This window comes from Astatotilapia calliptera, chromosome 2, assembly GCF_964374335.1.
Source record: "Astatotilapia calliptera chromosome 2, fAstCal68.1, whole genome shotgun sequence".
In the NCBI taxonomy this organism is placed as follows: Eukaryota; Metazoa; Chordata; class Actinopteri; order Cichliformes; family Cichlidae; genus Astatotilapia; species Astatotilapia calliptera.
In genome coordinates this window covers 29,936,256-29,956,766 of record NC_137423.1, presented here as the reverse complement: position 1 = coordinate 29,956,766, position 20,511 = coordinate 29,936,256, and the positions used below count along the sequence as shown (strand labels likewise).

At 40.1% G+C, this 20,511-nt stretch overlaps 1 protein-coding gene across 2 annotated transcripts in view; it reads left to right on the top strand.

Moving 5' to 3' along the window:
• spock1 (SPARC (osteonectin), cwcv and kazal like domains proteoglycan 1) overlaps window positions 1–18,202 on the top strand; it is a 112,526-nt gene extending 94,324 nt beyond the window's left edge. For both annotated transcript variants that reach the window (XM_080288424.1, XM_080288423.1), the window contains exons 8-12: window positions 11,670–11,789; window positions 13,448–13,669; window positions 14,103–14,165; window positions 14,749–14,886; window positions 16,763–18,202. In XM_080288424.1, coding sequence (XP_080144550.1) covers window positions 11,670–11,789; window positions 13,448–13,669; window positions 14,103–14,165; window positions 14,749–14,886; window positions 16,763–16,959 — 740 coding nt within the window. In that variant the 3' untranslated portion in view covers window positions 16,960–18,202. The remainder of the gene's footprint in view (window positions 1–11,669; window positions 11,790–13,447; window positions 13,670–14,102; window positions 14,166–14,748; window positions 14,887–16,762) is intronic.
• Window positions 18,203–20,511: the final 2,309 nt, after the last annotated feature.

The window sequence follows — 20,511 nt, the reverse complement described above, 5'->3', positions numbered from 1 at the left end:
TACACTGAGGCTGGAAAACACATTATGCTCTAATACTTGGGGCTCAAGAGTTGGGAGTTCGCCTTGTAATCGGAAGGTTGCCGGTTCGAGCCCCAGCTCGGACAGTCTCGGTCGTTGTGTCCTTGGGCAAGACACTTCACCTACCGCCTACTGGTGTTGGCCAGAAGGGCCGATGGCGCGATATGGCAGCCTCGCTTCTGTCAGTCTGCCCCAGGGCAGCTGTGGCTACAACTGTAGCTTGCCTCCACCAGTGTGTGACTGGGTGGATGACTGGGTGTGTAAAGTGCTTTGGGGTCCCTAGGGGGGACTAGTAAAAGCGCTATACAAATACAGACCATTTACCATTTTACTTAAATTTACTCCTGTAGTCGTTTTATACCGTTTATTTATAATGAGCACATAGACTGTTAAGGTGAGTCTAATGATTAAAACATTTATATAACTGTCAGTAAACCCAGTAAACAAGACACTTTAAATTCCTTTCCATTACATTAAGTAAACACTGAATATAGATGCCTTAGAATTTGCTGCCAGGGCAACATTTAGCACTTTTTCTGCAACCTGAGATCTAATTAAAAATTTTCTGATTAACCCTGTGTTAAACAGTCACCCACTATTCCTTATGTAACAGAAGAGGTAAACTTATTAGTCATTGGATTTTTGTTTGTTTATTTATTGTTTGTTTGCTTTTTTTGTACGCTAATGTAGGATGTAGTGTAGTAAAGTATTCAAGCTTAAAAGTAACAGAATACAAAGCAGTAGATTTTGCTATATTGTTGGAGTTTTTCAAAGAATTTGAACTCTTAAATTAGGTGTCACTTCATTATTTGCACTGTGCTAGTATCAGGTTGGATCGCTTTTGCTTTCTAAGCTGCTTTTTTGTGGCACTGATTCAGCAAGGTGATGGAAACATTCCTCAGAGATTTTGGCCTATATTGTCATGATAGCATCACACAGTTGGTGCACATCCATGATGAGAATGTCCTGTTCCACCACATCCCAAAGGTGCTCTATTAGAGTGAGTTCTGGTGGCTGTGCAGGCTTTTTGAGTGCAGTGAACTCATTGTCATGTTCAAGAAACCAATTTGAGATCATTTGAGCTTTGTGAAATGATGCTTTATCCTGCTGGAAGCAGCCATCAGAAGATGGGTACGGTGTGGTCATAAAGGGATGGACGTGGTCAGCAACAATACTGAGTAGCCTGTGGGAGTTAAACAATGCTTAAGTGGTAGTAAGGGGAACCAAGTGTGCCGAGAAAATATCCGCCTCACCATTACACTACCAGCTGCAGCTCAGCCGTTGATACAAAGCTGGATGGATCCATGCTTTCATGTTTGCTAGTGCCAAGTTTTGACCGTGCCATCTGAATGTTGCAGCAGAAATCAAAACTTATCAGACTAGCCAACATTTTTTCCAATCTTCTGTTGCCCTATTTTAGTGAGCCCATGCAAATTGAACCTACAGTTTTCTGTTCTTTACTGACAGGTGTGGTCTCCTGCTTCAGGGTTTGACATGTTGTGCTTTCAAAGATACTCTTCTGCATACTATGGCTTTAATGAATGTTTACCTTCCTATCAGATTGAAGCACTCTGGCCATTGTCCTCTAACTTCCGGCTTCAACGAGTAATTTTCACCTAAAGACCTGCCTCTCACTGGATATTTCTCTTTTCCAGGCCATTTTGTGTAAACCCTGGAGATGGTTAAGTGGGAAAATCCTAGCAGCTCAGCAGTTTCTAAAATACTATCCGGCACAAACAATCAAGCCAGCTTTAAAGTCACTTTAATCAGTTTTCTTCTCCACTTGGACGCTCGGCTTGAATGGCAAAGTGAACACTGAATATATATTTATTATAGCTACATTTTTTTAGTTCATCTTGAACTCTGCACTTCCATAAAAAGGCTTTTACAAGACAGAAAATATATACACAGATGGAATAGGGCACGCAAGGGGCCACATAGTCTGAGGATTGGGAATAAATGAATTTGTTGCCTGTCATATGACTATGCAAAGGCATCGAACACTTTCTGTACATAGATTTCAGTCTTTGTATCTTATGTCTGCTGCACACTCCCTTGATTTTGAATGATAGCTGTAGAAGAGTCTACGCTGCAGCATGCAATTTATTTGGAGAGCAGGGTGAATATTGTTGTTTTTCTTTGACAAGGCAGAGTGGTAGTCTTCAGATTCCATGTTTGCGAGTATACTTTTCCCTAAACCACACTAATAACCTTTATTTATCACTGAGTGGTAGCGGGCCTATGGGGAACATGTGTGTTTGTCAGTCACATCACTCCCACTTTTCCCTTTGACTCCTCAGTCTCTTCCTCCCTCTCCCAACTCTATCAGTTTCTCATTTATTTTCTGTCTCAAGCCTCCACTCCATCATTTTGCAGAGTGTTAGGTTAAAGTTCCACCTCCGCTTTTTTGTCTTTCTCGTTGTTGCTGTTGTTTCTTGTTTTTTGGGGATTTTTTTGGATTGTTTAGAAGACTGTGAAACACATGCATCTCTGAACTGCATTTATATGGGGACAAATTAGTGTCTGCTTGGCATAAACGGATGATAGAAAGTCTCTGCAGAATTGTAACTTACAAAAGCTCTGGGAAAATAAATTGTCTACAACAGAGAATTTAGAAAAATCTTAAGAATTAGGCCATAATTGCAGGTTAATTACATGCGTTAACCAGTAATTTCTCTGAGTTTTCCTAATGAACATTTAATCCTGATGTGCTCAGAAATCCATTGCTGCTGTTTGCCTGTTTGTCAGAGAAGGTTAACACATCGACACGGGGGTGCTGAGGTTTCATTTGATCTGCCATCTCCCCTGAGGCAGCACTCTGTGACATTGCACATCATTACTTTCCCCTGTAAAACAATGACTCGACCTGACATGAAGCGATCCAGCAGATGATCTTCTATAACGGCGTAAGTCAGCGCTGGTTATGGTCAATGAGATTTTTAAAGTAATAATAGATCATTTTTATGTCAGCTGTCACTGGGAAAAAAGACACTGACAAAACAAAGAGCACTGTAAGATGCTGAACAGGCTAAATCCCCTCGCTAAATTAAATTTTCCCTGGCATTTCAGTCTCACAGTTCTACTGAGAGCACACAGGAGGACAGATTGTGCTCTCTTTTCTCCTGCCTCCACACTTCCTATGCTCTCCTGACGTGTGCCAATTGCTCAGGGATTTTTTCCAGAGTCTTGACCAGCGTGAAGAGTGTTTTCGAATTTCTTGTTGAGACTGTCTTCACCACTTTCAAACAGTCTTTGTTGGTCTTTCCTGACTATACACCTTGCTCTTACGTTGATACATAATTCCTAAATGATTTTGCATTAGCGTCATGTTGAGAGTCATCTGCAGGGCTTAGTGTACAACTTTGTGGTTACAACTTTAAGCATGTCGCATTTGCATTGTGTAATTGAGGCCTAAATTACAATTAATCTAATTAACTTGTGGCTGCTCCGATATCTCACATTTGGAGATAATAATTACAAGAATGATTAGTTATAATTGGGGAAAATAGTTGCATTTTCTAGAAGTTTAATAAGAATCTCCACTCTTTGTTTTTATTTGTTTTGTGGCACTGCTCTGAATATGTAACACAGCAAAGGGCTGTGCATGCATCACTCCAAACAGAGGAAATAACCTGTTTGGAGTGATGCATGGACAATCCAACATCAGGATAATAGGAACCTCTGCGTTCTGCTGTCTTTGTATAGCTATAGTATCAAACAAGTAGTTTCACATGCCTTATCATATCCAGGCCATGCCGTAAATTTAAATAACCAATAAAATGGTGACTGAAATGGTTACTTTTGGTTTGCTAGTTTATTAATTCCCTAATCCCTACACATTCTCCTCCAGCCTCTCTAGACTGTTTTATATCCAGTGATGTTGGATTACACAGAAAAGTTCCACTTTGAAAAATGAGCTTTAAAAAAGTAGAAGAGATACTGATTTTGCCAAAATAAAATTACTCTTAAGGCTAAACCTGAATTGGTTGTCTGCCTTCCGCTGTTTGTGTATCTGGCCAATTTCTATCTCTACCTGTCTCTCTGCCTGTGTAGACACTGTATTACTGATCATTATCTGGGCGAAACTTAGCTCAGTGCCAGTGAAATCACTCTGGAACGCTGATAGCTCGGGGCAAAGGAAATCAAACATACCTTTGTATCTTTTTAATGAATCTGACCTTCTATCTTCCTTGTATCTCCTTCCTTACTGTCGCACTTCCTTTCTTTCTCTTTCTGTTACCTTGTTAAGAAATGCCATCTCCTTCCACTGCCTCTCACCAATCCTCTCTCGCTTTCCATCTATCTTTAATTTTGATTCAATCAGACGCTACTCTCGATGTCTCAAGGTGATCACCACCTACCTTTTACTTTGTCTGGAGCCAGTGAGACGCTTAGTTAATTATTTACAGGTGATAAAGGGGACCCACAGAGGACCTCAAGGCCTAATTTCTCTTGATATTTGGAGTTGTATCTCAGAACGTCTGGCACACACATTTATCTCATGACCTAAACTGCCCTGGAGGGTTTGACATATGTAATTTGGGAAAGTTCTGCTCAATCTCCTCCTAATGAAAGTAACAACTCTAACATCTGGTGATAGTGCAAAAGTGCACAGATGAGTATGGGAGAATATTTCTAGAAGATTTAGGAGAACTATGCTCTCTTTGTCTTTTCTCTTCTCCTTTTGTGGATGTTTCTTCCCGTTAAAGGGAGTTGTTCCTTCCCACTGTCACAAAGTGCTCGCTCATAGGGGTTTGTTTGATCGTTACGGGTTGTTTTCAGAACCTTACAGTATAAAGCACCTTGAGGTGATTGTTGTGGTTTGTATAAATAAACCTGAATTGAATTAAATTCAATAGCTTTGCCTCGCCTTTGTCTTCACTGTTGTCATTGCATAAGAGACATTTAAGGGCTTGTTTAGCACAGAAAAACGCACACAGTATTTTGCATTTTCATGCATCAGTTTTGTAAGATTAAAGTCTGAAGGCAGTAGATGTTGAAATTTTAAGCACTCATGCAGGGATTTTTCCCCCCCCTTTTTTTTTTTAAATCTAGTTAATTAGTAGGGGTGTGAGAAAAAATCGATACTGTGTAGTATCGTGATATTTTGTTTGCTAATAATGTATCGATACAGGGACAGCAGAAATCGATATTTTATTACAAAAAAAAGTTTTTGTGGAATGGAACATGCTCTGACTTCAGAGCATGTTGATCCTTTTTCTGAGCAAAAGATTAACTTTTTTTTGGCAGCAATAAACATGACAGTTTACTTATTTTAATTTAAGACATTTTTTATTTTAATTAAGTTTAAAACTTTTTTATTTAATGTAAAATTATATTTTGTTTTAATTTACTTTCAAATTCTTCAGTTGCTGAAGGGGCTGCATAGTTTTCATAAATTGCATAGTTCAGAATAGCTATAATTGTACCAGATGGTTGCATTTAATTAAGTTGGACTAGACTGTAATACAAACCGTTCAGTTTGTCAACATTAAAACTGACTGAAATGAGAGAAAGACTGAGTGCGAGACTTTGATATTAGATAAAATGAATATTGATAAAGTTTACCTTTATGTACAGAATCTGAATATCGCAAAATATTTTAAAAAATTGCAATAATATCGTATCGTGCATTAAGTATTGTGATAATATCGTATCGTGGGATGTATGGTGATTCCCACCTCTATTAATTAGCACATTTGTCTTCAAGTGGCTAACATTCAATCATGGGCATTGTGACATTTACCGACTAATTACACAAACTATATATTATTCTTTTATACTGAGAGATCATTGTTTTTTAGTTGTAATGGTTCCTTGAAACTTGGCTACTACCATTTAGCTATGTGAGCTACCAGGACATTGCATTTTTTTGTCAGGCACATAATAAAGTTTTTCAGGGATAATTAGTACGACAAGTCAACAAAACACATCTGTAAACACAAATGAAAATGTTTAAAGTGGCATCACCGAGAATACCCACAAACCAGTCTTCTTTGGAGCTGCCCGTGTTCATCCAGTGTGCACATAAATATATATATATTTATATGTATGTGTGGTGGGAAAATAATAATTAAAGGACACAAACAGTGCTATCGTTGTTGTCATGGTGTTTAGTAGCAGTGTAGTACACTTCAATTTAAAAGATTACAGCTGAAATTTGAGCTTTTAAGGTGTAAAAAGAAAGAAAAGAAAACTGTAATTCCCAGTGAGACAACACATAAACCAAACTTTAACCATAATGAAGCAATTCAGCCTCTTTAAAATGTCCAGCTAGTGTTTGATTTCATTTTCATTTTTTATTTCACTGCCACTATCTAAGATAATGTTGTTCAACACACTTTTTCATTTGTCCATTTCTCTATCTTCTGTGATGGATTTCAGTTTTAACTTTGCTTTTCCACATTCAGCAGGTAGTTTTCCTCTGAATCAGTCTGTGAAGGACTCGTAGACTGTGATATTTTTTTTTAGTTAGGTGCCAGATTTTCATCCAGGTTCGCAGACATGAAAGACAGCAGATGTGAGGATGTGGTGGGTGAGAGGGAAAGCAGAAGGAAGGAAGAAGGATAGATGGTGATTCTAAGCCACGATTCAGTGGTTGATATTTGACCCACAGCTATGATCGATGGCGTCTCATGTGAGAACGCTGCCTCTATATATGTGCGTGTGTCTGTGTGTGTGAGTGTCTGGCTGGCTGACTTGTTGCCTCTGTCTGCTTCATCCGCTGTAAAGGTTCCTCGTCAAACTCTCTTTGATAGGTTAGAGTGGGGCTTTGACAAATCTGACACTGCAGTCTCCACACCACCTAAGAACAGATGGAAAGCAGTTGTCTGGTTTATTATTTAAAGTAGAGTGCACATTTTGCTCTTAGTTGTTGAGATTTGACAAAGTAGCTATTTACCCAAAGGTTTTTATTTATTCTGCCCACTTCTGCCTTTTTTTGTCACTCTGCACTGTGATAAGTAAGAGTTAAATTTGCTGCTAAAATATAAAAGCCACCAAAGAGATCTTCCAGTTTCTTGAAGCTGATAAGGTGCAAAACTTTTCAGCTTTGTTTTTCTCACACCTGTTGCATCAGTTATGATTTCACAAGGAAATCAAGGACTGCATTGCTGCTTAGTCATAGTTCTGCAGTATCACATACAAAACTCTTTGGAAACTACCTGAACTGATGGATGCTGTCAGCAAACTTTCTTTATGAAAATGCACAATGGAAAAATCCTGACAACTTAATGAAAAGAGGGGGGAAAACTGAGAACCTTAGACAGTTATAAAGTATCCAGGGATAGATTTGGCCTACATGGCTTTTGATTTTGTAAGTGAAAAGAAGTAAATACAACGACTACAGGAACAACCCATTAAAATTTAGCTTTTATACAAATGTTAATGTTAATATGATGTGCAGTGCTGTGCAAAAATTTGAGCCACACATCATTTCTTTATACTTTGCTTTCATAGACCCAGACTTTCTTGCCTTTCTTTCTGTTTCATTTTCAGTCCTTATAGCTGACATTTACAGAGGAATGGAAGCTTAAAAATAGACCTACCTCAAGGAATGAATGGGTGTTGTCTCTAAACATAACAGACAAATGTTAAATTGTATCTTTTGGCACAAAACCCTTAATTTGTCCCAATTTTTGTAGTCAAATCTATGAAAAATGTGCACAATCACATAGTTAGACATAAAATAGTATTTTACAGTAACAAGCTGATGTACCTCAGCATGGTGTGTCACGTGCCCTTAAAAAATGTAAGGAAAATCTACAAGTGGATAAAATAAGAGGTGGCAGATTTTGATCCATCATGCAATACCATCTAGAACAGCGTTCCCCAACCCCCGGGCCGAGTCATTTGGTACTGGGCCATGAGAGTTGAGACTTGGGTGTGAAATGTATAGTTTTCAAGGTTTTTATCGGTATTTGTCATTTTTTTAAAATAATTTTTATCATTAACTCGGTTTCCCTGGGTCTTTTCCCATGTGTTTTATGAATAAATGTTCCCTTTTTTGTACTGGTGCTGGTTTTATTTTGTTGTATTTACCTTATTTACCTTAAAGTATGTCCATGAAAATATTGTTGGAGTTAAACTGGTCTGTGGCGCAAAAAAGGTTGGAGACCGCTGATCTAGAAAATATGAGACTGGCAACAGTTTCTTTTTTCATCGTGATAATGACCTCAAACACACCAACAGTGCAGTAAAAACATACCTGGATAGAAAAACTACACAATGGAGTTATAAGTGTCATGGACTGGCCTCACCAGTCCCCGGACTGGTTACCAGTGTGGGATTGATTGAAAGAGTGGCTCAAGACTTTTGCACAGTAATGTATTCTGTTAACATAGAAAAGTGTAAGAACAGGCCTTTATAACTCTCTGCATTGGATGTATATGTGAATATTTTCAGCTTTCTAACTTAACGCCCTCTGAAAAGGCTCCTTATGCACTCAGCAGTGCTGGAATTATCAGACACTATTTCAACAATGCAGACAAAATAAAAAGATAAGAGTCCATCTAGACTCATTCTGAGCCATAGTGCCAAGTCTAGAAACTTTGAGAGGAAAAGATGAGTGTAGTGAAGTCAGAAAAAGTGTACAATAAGATGGAAAGCGATAGAGGGAGTGGATATCAAAGGTAAAAACTGTTAAAGAAACGCTTAAATCTTTAGAGTCTGTAGGGGGATGTACAAGGAGAGAAATGGGAAATGAAGCACTCAAAGCAATTTAGGTGAGAGAAAGAAATAAAGAGAGTCGGACATATCAAAGTGGCCTTCTTCTTCGTCATAAAAAGAAACTGGCTTAGCCACAGCCAGGTGTGATAAGTGGCTTATATTGAATCTTGAAAATCGACAGAGTTAGAGAATTGGAAATGAACGAGCAATCGAGAGAAATCAGCAAGTCTCAAAGGCAACAAAAGAATCAGAAAAGCAAAGAGTGATACAAAAAGCAATGAGAGGGAACAGAGAGCAAGACGATGAAGGGCAGAGACGATGTAGGAATGCAGTGCAGTCACATAAAGGATCAGGCAGGGACAAACCTTCCAGAGGTTTGAGCTTCGAACGGGCGACGTGCTACCGACTGAGAATCGCTGAGGAGAGATGATGTTTAGCTGTTGGTATTTTGTTCTCTCTTTCCAGACTGTGGAAATGAAGAGTGCTGTGAAATGTTATCTGTCTGGTCCTGAAGGCACACACTCACACATACGTAGTTACGCACATGTACACATGAATTCAGTCAGACAAGTATTTTTCATCCTCTTTTACTAAGAACATCTTTTATGGAGGAAGATGTGCACAATTCCAAACTATTACTGTAAAATGCAGTATGTACAGGTGTATCTCCATGTGTGCATGACCTGACAAGAATGCATGAATACAGGATGTTGAGTGTGGCTCAGCTAAAAGCAAGATGCCAGAAATATGTGCTTATAAACTACCACTGACGCTGAGGAGTGTTTACACTTTGCTTGTGTGTGTGATGTGCTCATATCCTTTTGATCCCATGTTTGCTGACATCTTAATCCACTGACAGCAAAGTGTGATTCAGGTCTTCTCTTTATTTAAGTGCAAGTCCTTGTGTGCGTGTGTGGATGAGTGATTTTGGTCCATTTAGGCGTTCACATTTCAAACATTCAGAAGATTTTCTCAGTTTTCTATCTTCAGATGTAAACACTAGAAAAAGAACGATTGTATCAAAGGAAAGCCACGTGCAACAGGATTGTCAACAACCTTCCTCTGTGGATCGTCTGTGCTACACGACAAAGCTGAAGGATTTTGATCGGTAATGATGGTTCGAGATGCCGAATGGCTGTTGTCCTCTAGGCACATTTATCAAACTCTCAGACGAAAGAAAATGAGAAACAAATGTGTCAATCAGGCGCAGAAGATTGACACACAAAGATGCAGAATGAGACAGGCAGAGGCAGAGGTCTGCTTGAATTGCAGTCCAACCATGTCTGTCCCACGGGGCTGAAGCAACGAGAGGTTTCTTTCTTGTTGTTTATGACTCAAATTAGGGAAATTCAGTTGATGCTCTCTGTCATTAAAGCATCAAAATGGGTGACAGTGCTGGGTGAACTTTCTTTGCATTTGCACAGATGCGAGCGATCATGCACAAAGATAGAAACTAGGGCTGCCACGATTAGTCAACTAGTCACGATTACGTCGACTATCAAAATCGTCGATGACTGATTTAATAGTCGATGCGTCGTTTGAAGCTTTGTAAGATCACAAAAGACGCAGGAATGAGTAGTAGGATTTAAGAGTGTAATAACGGACTGAAACAGAAGATGGCAGCACTGCATGTACAAGGATGCCAGCTGCCGTTAAACCCCGAAGAAGAAGAAGTAGCTTTGTCCCAGAATTCATAGCGCAGCCTAGCTCAGTTTCCAACAATGGCAGCAGCTAGTTAGTTTTAATATTACTCTTATTATTCTTTCTGGGTCACAAAATAAACGTTTAACATATTTTCAGACGAGAATGTAACTGTGTAAACCTCAAATATCTGCTCAGTTTATCAAGACACCACATATTTTGAAAAGCGTTACCCACTAGCTCGATAGCTAGCCAGGGGCAAAGCTCACTAGAGCCGGTGAGAATCCCGGACTCCGGGCAAATCGTTTTCAAACCCACCGCCGTCTTTCGCTAGTCAGGTTAAACATATATAAGTCACTTAGATAACTTAAAAATGTTATTGTTTGGCTTTTTTCAGTATTTTATTTGTTCCTGAGTAAATCGGTTTGGCTGAGATTAAAGTTATAGTTTTTACACAGCTGAATAAATGTCAAGCAGACAACTGATTATCAGAAGTGTGAGATGCTCAAGAATATACTCCGGTGTCCTGTTATATTTTAAGTAGCAAGGAGTTTATTAAACTTCACCGAAACAATCTGTAAATTTCATTAAAATTTAATAAACTATCATCTTGCCTTTATTTTGAGTTAGCACATAGCTTAAACACTTAAAGCTGTAAGCTAATGATAGTTATATAAGAGCAGATGCATGCTGGTGCAATAAGCTGTACGTTTTACGTCCAATGGATGCATTGTCGACTCTGATTAGTCGACTAATCGCAAAAATAATCGGTGACTAGTCGACTATCAAAATAATCGTTTGTGGCAGCCCTAATAGAAACACATGCATTTATCTTAAAATTGCAACAATAAAGTGGCATCTAATGCAGACACAACTATTCTTTTCTTTTTTCTTGTTTTACTATGAAGGCAAAGTGGCATGACAGACCTCCACTGGTATGGTGTATGTGTGTGAGATTGTGTCTTTTCCTGCAAAGATAAAGTCATTCATCTGAACTCTGAACGAATGCTAAATGAAACTGGACAGAAATGCTAAGAGCCATGGAAATAACAATATGTATACTGTACATGTGTGTATGTGCATATGTGCATGTCAGATTGTGTTCCTATGGTAACCAGTATTTGAGTATGCGTTATCACCCCACTGTGTTTGCTCAAGGAGAAAAGTTGGACGAGACAAAAGAAAGGAAAGAATACAAAGGAAAAGTACACAGCAGAAATGGAATGAAAGTTTGATGAGGAGCAAGAAAAAGAGCTGTTTTTTTTTACTCAGATGACAGCAGTAGATTGACAGCTTCCCTTTTCCTCATTATTTTGTGTGTCTGTGTGTGTGTGTTTCTGCAGCTTGCACTGATACAGAGCTTCACAGTCTCTCTGCCAGACTGAAGGACTGGTTCGGAGTTCTCCACCTCGATGCCAACAGAGACCTCAAATCCTCTGACAGCTTTGACTCCACCACTGGACGTGAGTACATCCCCATGCCGTGTGCCTGTGTGTGTGTGCGTGTGTGTACCCAGTAGCTGCTGAAAAGTCATGCTTTTTTTCAGTTCTCATGAGGGCTAGCACTGATGTTGACAGTGACCCTGCTCTGTTCTCTGTAATGTCAACATGTCTGAACTAGAGATGGACCGATCCGATATTACGTATCGGTATCGGTCCGATACTGACCTAAATTACTGTATCGGATATCGGAGAGAAATAAAAAATGTAATCCGATCCATTAAATATCAAAAAAGCACCTCACAAAACTTGCGACATGGCATAACTCGGCTCATAACCTTAGCACGTCAGAGCAGTATGCATCACGTGATAGAGCGGCTGTGGCGTGCCAGATCTGTCGGTGGTCTGGTTGAGCATTTCATCTCCGAGAAAGTTATCCCAGAGAGAAGTAAAGCAAGTGTGTAAGTTCATCTCTGAATGTTTGTAAAGCATTCCTGCGTTAAGCTTAACAACCAATATATGGAGCGACTGTCTCTCTCTCTCTCTCCTGCTGCTACTTCAATCGTGAAACTGATCAATGATCAGCTGATCGGCTTTTCTGTCGTCAGTCCGTCTCTCTTGTTTGTTTATCGCCCACTTCGCGCCAGAAAGAGGAAACCAGCGGCTGAACAACAGCAGCACGTTTAACCTTGATAAGCTGTTGTTACAATTTATTTAATATTACTTTCTACACCAGGATCTTTTTCTACGTAGCTGACGGCTGGTAACTGTGCAGGGGCGGATCTAGCAAAGTTTAGCCAGGGGGGCCGATAGGGCATGAACAGGGAAAAGGGGGCACAAAGACATACTATTCTTTCTTATTCTCATTTAAAATGTCTAGCTTTTAATAATTAATTATCTGAATCTTACACCCAAAGTTTTAATCTGATGTAAAAAAAGAAGTCCATTACTGTATATAGTAACTATTAAGTCTAATATACCCTAGTAAGCTATAGTACTTTTTCCTTTGGGAAGATACCATCTGTGCAGTCTGCAATTCTGTTGAAGAAAGATGTTGAATCTCTTTAATTATTCTTGAAAAATAATTGATTTCTGTGCATTTTTTTCACACTGCATCAAATTAAAGTTGATTACGTCGATTAAGCATCATGAGGTGGAGGGTGGTTCCCTATTTTTTATTTTTTTGCTGGGAGTTTGCAACCCTATTAGTTAGGTTGCTTACTCTTTAAAATACCAGAATAGGAAGGATAAAGTAGGTTTAAGTTTATTAGATTGATCAGTATTGCTGAACTATGAAATATTTTGGGTGCAGTGTATTTTTTGCATACAGGTATAACAGAATAGCTTTAGTGGGGGTTTTTTTGAGTTTGAACTTATACAAAATGCAGCAAGATATTTTTAAAAAAGTTTTATTTATTAAAAAACACACTATATCGGTATCGGACGATATCCAAATTTAAGATATCGGTATCGGACATAAAAAGTGGTATCGTGCCATCTCTAGTCTGAACCCATCTCAGCTCTCTGCCGCTGAAAACACTCTTGCGCACATACTCGAACTCGAAACTCAGTGTGTTACTTTAAAAAAAGGAAATGTCGGTGACTTGGACATGTTCTGCAGTATCAGATGTGATTTTTTTTTCCTTTTTTTCTTTTTTGCGTCTCTATTTTTTCTTCTCTAGACTTTGATACAAGCATCCTGCCCATTTGTAAGGACTCACTGGGCTGGATGTTCAACAAGCTAGACATGAACTTTGACCTACTCCTGGACCAGTCGGAACTGAGTGCCATCTACCTTGACAAGTATGAACTGTGCATGAAGCCTCTCTTCAACTCCTGTGATTCGTTCAAGGATGGCAAGCTTTCTAATAACGAGTGGTGCTACTGTTTCCAGAAGCCCGATGGTGAGGAAAGGGGGATGAAAGATAAAGGGATAAAAGAAGGAGGGAACATATGAATAAGTAAGGAAGGAAAGAAAGCTTAAGTGACACAGATACGAGTTGCCTGCATTACCTCATTTAAGACCAGTTACAGTAGTTCTGATATAATGTAATGAACTAAATGTTAGTAATGGAGTACTAATAAAAACATGTTTTTAATTAATAATGTATTAAGAAGGATAAATAGTCACGTCATTCAAGGACTGTAAATCAATAGTGAATGTAAGGATAATGGGTATTGAGCCTGATAGCAAAGGAGGATGTCTCCAGTATAATATGTCACTAAGCTGTTAGTGGAGGGAAACAGGTTTGAGTGATTATTAACTATAATCTAAGATACAACTAGAGCTGTTTCAGTTTTCAATTTAATGATACTGACTTTCTTCTGTTGTTGTAGGACTGCCTTGTCAAACTGAGAAGAGCAGGATCCAGAGTCAAAGTCGAAGAAAGAGCCTCATAGGTCAGTCTGAAGTGGCAGCTGTCAGTTGCTCGCTCCTTTAAATGCCCTTGGAGGAAAACTCACGACCACAGAGTGAAATGGCAGTTGGATTTCTTTTAATAAATATTTTCGAGTAGGGGAAAAAAGGAGATATTGCACCAGCACTATAAAGCACATCCAGGCACTTTGTACACATGTCATCTGTACCCATTGAGCAGATCGTGTAGTGTTTCAGCTCACTACAAAACAGCTTGAAAAACGAGCTGGGACAGGGTCAAATGAAGGTAAGAGAAAATAGGTGTGTGCGTTTGTGGATGTGTGTTATCAAGCGACTGCTTTTCCTTAAGCAGAATGTATGGTTCCTGTCTGCAACCTTCACAGCAGTAATTGATTGTTGATCTCCCTCCCTGTGTGAATACACAAGAACCTTTGCTGCAAGTTGAGGACGTGTACATGTAACCTCTGCTGAGCAGAGTTTGCATTATATGCTCAGATTTTATTTTTAATTTTTGTCTGTTTAACCGTTCCAGCAGCTTTCTATAACTTTCTGTGACTTTTCGTCATTCCTTCTCATTTCCTCCTGCTTTTCTTTGCTCGTCTCCAGGCACTTATATTCCCCGTTGTACTGACGAGGGCTACTTCAAACCAACTCAGTGTCACGGCAGCACTGGCCAGTGTTGGTGTGTGGACAAATATGGCAACGAGATAGCTGGCTCTAGAAAACAAGGCAATCCCAACTGTGGTAAGACCAAGCCACACATGTAGATATTCTTCAGTTTGCTCTGTTATTCCTCCATTTCTCTGACCTTCTTTCTGTGTTAGTGCTTTGATCCACGTTGTCTGCTTGAACATCTGTCTTTTTTGTTTCATTTGTAATCTTCTACAAATTAGAAAGCCTGCCGATCTCTTCTTTACAACACTGACACACAGAGAGCACTGCAGCTGCAACTTTGTTCTCTTTCTTTGCTCAGTAATTCTCCCCGTGTGTCTCTATCTGTACCGGTATCTATGGATCAGTTATCATTTAGGAAATAGATAACATTAGGCATGCCTCTGGAGCCAATTCAGCTGTTTCTAATATGCCTGATTCTATCTGCCTCTGATATCCTGCTCGTGTACCTCTGATAAAACACCAGCATCTTGCAAGTCAAGACAGAAAATTTGTCACACTTGTCAGCAGGGAGCAATGTCAAAAGATCTGTTATGAATATGAATTTGAAGCAGTGCTGAGGCGTACCTCACAGGGGAGAATAAACAAATAAACTACTGCCTATTGCATTATATTTTGACAAAGAATATACAAGATTAAGTTTTTTGACATGTTATAGTGATACCTAACAAGTCAGCCATGGAAATTCAAATGAAATGGTCAAAAAGCCAATAAAAGCACTTTGCTACAAATCAATTGCACTGTGGAAAAAAGAACAATAATTAGGAGGAAAGAATCCAGGCAGACATACTAATTACCAATCAAACAGCCAACTCACTGGCAGATTGCACCTCGCACGGATGCCAGTCTAGTCGAAAACCAGTAAATGCAGGTTCCAGTATTGATGTCCGTCCAGCCTCCATGCACACATGCACACATGCACACGCGTAGACAACACCAGTCCTAACAAGCTCATCTAACTCTGGCTGAGTGGCCTGAGGCGGGGGTTGCCTGGAGTTCTCCCATTCTGGCCTGCGTAGAACAAACAGGTAGCAATGCAGCAGCTCTCCACTCAATAGCCTGAACACAAGGACACCAAACTGATTTTAACAGCGTAAGTGCCACTCAACCACAGCGCAGTTGTACCCAGGTGTAAATAGGCTGTTTTGAACACAGACTAATTTGAAGTTCGAGCTTCAAAAAATGCTCGAGGCAGAAGCTGATAATGACTCCTGTTCACACTGTAGCTCCACTGGATTCAGCATTAGCCTCCCATTAACCAAACACCACTAAAACCATCCAGTATAATCAACTCCCTGTAGCCGCATGTTGTTTGTTGGGTAAATCAACAGAAAGCAAAAGTTGTTGTTTTTTCATTTATTTTTTCTAGTAGATTATTTGCTCCCCTGAAAAGAATGTATTGGTTAGGGAAAGAGTTAGCTCATGATGGCCTACTCTGATTCTGTGCCCTATTTCAAGAGTTTACACCCAGGCTAATTGCTAACATTAGCAATTAGTGCAAAACAAAATAAGGCTGGAGCTAATGAGAGTGGAATTAGTTCTGAAGGTCTTTGGGGGTGAAGTGTTACACTGAATGTTTTGTTTTGCATCATGACCTCCTGTGCCCTCTAATGAAAGTCTTGACACCTCTGTATATATCAATAAAGATGTGGTTTGATGACTATTAGCATAGTTTCCGGGTTTTTCCAAAGGTAGCTGCAGAAGCGTAGACCACCCTTGCTAACTGCCGAAGCAAACCCACTAATTTTGTTATGTAAGCAGGCCTTAAATATGACAGAAACCTGTCAGTTCAGAAAAGTGCTGGAAGGGTTACTTCCAGTAGGCTTTCAAGTTTCAGGGAGCCCACTGGCAAAGAATTTATAATCTGGGAAATCATTAATATATCATAATTAATGTTAATCTGGGGATATCTGTGTAATCTCTTTATTATGTTTTTCTCTCTCTACAGATGAGGATCAGGAGACATCGGGGGATTTTGGCAGCGGCGGTGCGGTCATACTCCTCGACGATCAAGAAGAGGAGCCATCACAGACCGGTCGGAGCCGGCAGAAGAAGAGACGGGGCCGCATCCATCCCCGAGGGACCATCGAGGACGACGAGGACGAGGAAGAGGACAAGGATGACGAAATCGGCTACGTTTGGTAGCTCCGCTCCATTTTCCTTTGCCATCAGCTGACCAGGAAACTCCGTTAACTCAGCACAGATCTAAAGCCATTCCAATGTCTCTTCCTCCAGTTACCTTGGCAGCAGTCCATCTCCTGGCCCCTCAACCTGCTACTGCAATCTCTGTCTCTCATCCAAATCTCTCTCTTCAGTGAACCTCATCTGACCTCTTCATTTTCAAGCGTTTCACTCTGTCCTCAGACAGAAAATAGAGAGACTATTAGGTTTCAACAACTGTCAAGCCCCTTTTAGAATTCTGCTCGAGCTGTCCACTTTCTGCCTCCACGTTCCCCCAAACCTGTGATCGTAAACACCTTCTAACAGGGACTCTATTATCTCTGTCACTCGTTCCATCTTCTTTCAGTCGTTCTCCCTTTCTCCTATCATTGTATGTCCATGTCAGAATCTCTGGTCAGTCTATGAGCCCAGATATGTTAGCTGATGTATTGGATGTAAATATGTTTCCTTAAGGGAGGCCAGGCTATGGACTACCTTCCCTGTTGCTCCATCAGCGGCTCATTTTCATATTGTGTGTTCCACCGTCGGGCTCCTTCTGGTGTTCAATGATGTTTCTGCAAATTGCTGCCACAGTTTAAGGCTCTGAGATGCTCCTTCTCCCTCTCTCTCTCACTCTCTCTCTGTTGTTTTAAGGAGGATTGTAAAATATTTGTTGATCTTGAATGTTCCAGGAAGCCCAGGAAACAATGAGATTAATGATGTATTGTCGTTGTTGTTGCATGTTTCTCATCGTGTTTCTATAAAAGAGAGATTTACCTGGCCAGGTCTAGCTCTATGCATCTCAAACAGAAAGTGATGCCTATTTGGCTGCTACAATACTTTGTTGCTATGTTGATGCTGTCTAGTGTCTTTTTGGTTCTTCTCCCAATCTCAGGAGGTAGGAAGTTGCATTGCAAAGTGTGATAGCAGTTAAGAAAAGCAAACTGCAAAACCTACAGTCCAAATCGGTTGGTTCTCAGCCAGCTATTCTTCTACTAATTGGTCAATAGGGCTGCTGAGGATTTTTGACTGCGCATGGACACTAAGCTGCTCCTGAGCTGGGAGGACACACGAAGTCATGCAGAAGAAGAGGCTCAGTTGTGCGTCAAAGCGTTGGATATGTTCAGTGATTTGAAATTGAAATCTTCACCATGTCAACTACGTGAACTTTTATTTGTAACTTTGAGAATTTAAGTAAAGTGGCACTTTGGGTGTCTTTTGAACCTTACAGGTCTGCGTCCATGTGTCTCTTGCTCCCCCGTGATGAAACCTTTTAGGCAGGACGTCATGTGTTTCATCTCATTTCACAAAATCGTGATAAAAAAAAGTGATGAATAAAAACACATCTCTTGCCTCTCTTTGAAACCACAAACACATTTGCATAAGATTTTTTTTTTTTTTCCAAAGCCCGGATTTCGCTGCAGTATTACAATCAAAGCCCTCCATCAATACTGACCTTTTCCAACCTTGAGAAAGTGTCGTCCCTGTTAGAAGCAGACATAAATGGTAGCTGCAGAAAATACTCTTATCACTTGCCTTTGAGAGAGGAGAATCACAAAGCTAGCGGTGCCCATAAGAACATAAAAGCTTAATGAGTGTTTTTGTAATATCAGTGGCTAATGGGACAGCTGACCCCACTGGCTTGAAACAGCCTGCGCAGCACTTTGAAAACACATTGTAGCAACAATCAGAAGCTAAAAGGACAACTGAATCTTCTGGCTTGAAAAAGCCTATTCAGCAGTTCACAGCACTCTCTGTCACACAGAATAGACAATGGGCTTAACTATGTGCATCAAATTATGCTGGAAGCTGTGGAGGGTGTATAATCACCCGATTCTGGGACCCTGGCTCGTGCGTCTTCTGCTGTCATCAGGCTACATGAGAAAAGTTGGAAAGAAAATGTCTGCTTCTTGTGTCTTTACTGTATCCGCCTATATTCCCAGTTGCAGTGCTATATGGCTCTCAGCTATTCCTTTCACTGGAGCCTTAATAATAATTAGTGGTAAATGGTCTGTATTTGTATAGCGCTTTTTACTAGATCCCCCTAGGGACCCCAAAGCACTTTACACACCCAGTCATCCACCCATTCACACACTGGTGGAGGCAAGCTACAGTTGTAGCAGGTGGCTGGACGAACCACCTGCTACAACAGGGCAGGGCAGACTGACAGAAGCGAGTCTGCCATATCGCGCCATCGGCTAGTAGGCGGTAGGTGAAGTGTCTTGCCCAAGGACATAACAACTGGGCTGTCCAAGCCGGGGCTCGAACCGGCAACCTTCTGATTACAAGGCGAACTCCCAACTCTTGAGCCACGATCGCCCTAGTGATAACACAGTCTATCAAATCATAAAGAAAACGAAAATACATTTTGCTCAAATTCCTATTACAAATAAATAGCATTATAATAGCTAATTTTTTTCACATAAAATGCAAAACAGCTTGCCTGTATGCAGGGATTCCTCTCCTTGGTAAGGTCTCCAAGAAAACCTTTAAATATAGTCATAAGTAGGAATGCATCTACTTAAGCATCTGTGGCACCAAGGCCATGCTTGTCTGTCTTCAGGAGAAAGACCTTGCAGTTTCAGAAAAACATCTCTTCCTCTTTAGAGCCGTTACATAAAGTGTTTAATTTCTGTTATTCAGAGTGATGTTTAAGGAGGAAATGGTTTGTTTATTCAGAATTAAGGTGAAATCGGCTTGTTTTCTTCATCTTTCCTCTCACTCTGTGCTTTTGCTTGAAGACATCTCGGTATCTTTGTTATGAAATTTTTGTCACAGCATGGGTTCGTCCAGCCACCTGCAACAGAACTCCAACTCGTGCAGATGCCATTTTACTAAAAGGAGTAATCAGACAAAGTATCACTGGGTTCAGGAGTATGATGGATATTTTGAACACACGGAAGGTTGTTTAGGAACTTCAGCTAACGTGGTGTACTGCACACCACGGCTCACAGTCAGCCACTCACATGCTGTCTCATTATTGTTTCTGTTTTCTTCTGCTTTCCCACTGAAACTCACTCCTCTTGTAGTGAGCTCTGTCTTCATCTCAGAAAAGGGAAAGCTTGGTTGCATTCTATCCTCAGGGCACTTCACTGCTCTGTTTCGTTTCTCTATTGGCTGCTTCTTTATTATCCCCAAATGACTTTTCCTGTTGGGTGGATCCTCGTATCCACCCAGCGTCTCCATAGAGACCGGTGATGGCCACAAGTGGGGCTTTATGCAGTTGGCTGCAGTTATCGTATGGAAATCAAGCTCCTGGGTGGAGTTAAAGAGTTAAAGCAAAAAAAGGAATTTCTTTTAGTCAGGATCTTGTCCAACACATAAAACCTTATGTTATACCTATACTTTGTTTCTTCATGTAGTTTTTCTGTTAGTGAATTTTTATTAAGATGCTTGCATGGAGATTCACATTGAAGTTGAAAGATTGTTATTTAACACTTGGCAAAAATGTAACAAAGCATATTTTCCAAAACTGCTTCCCGTATACATACATTCACACAAGATGTATTCAGTAAATGGCCATGTGACTGATCCACA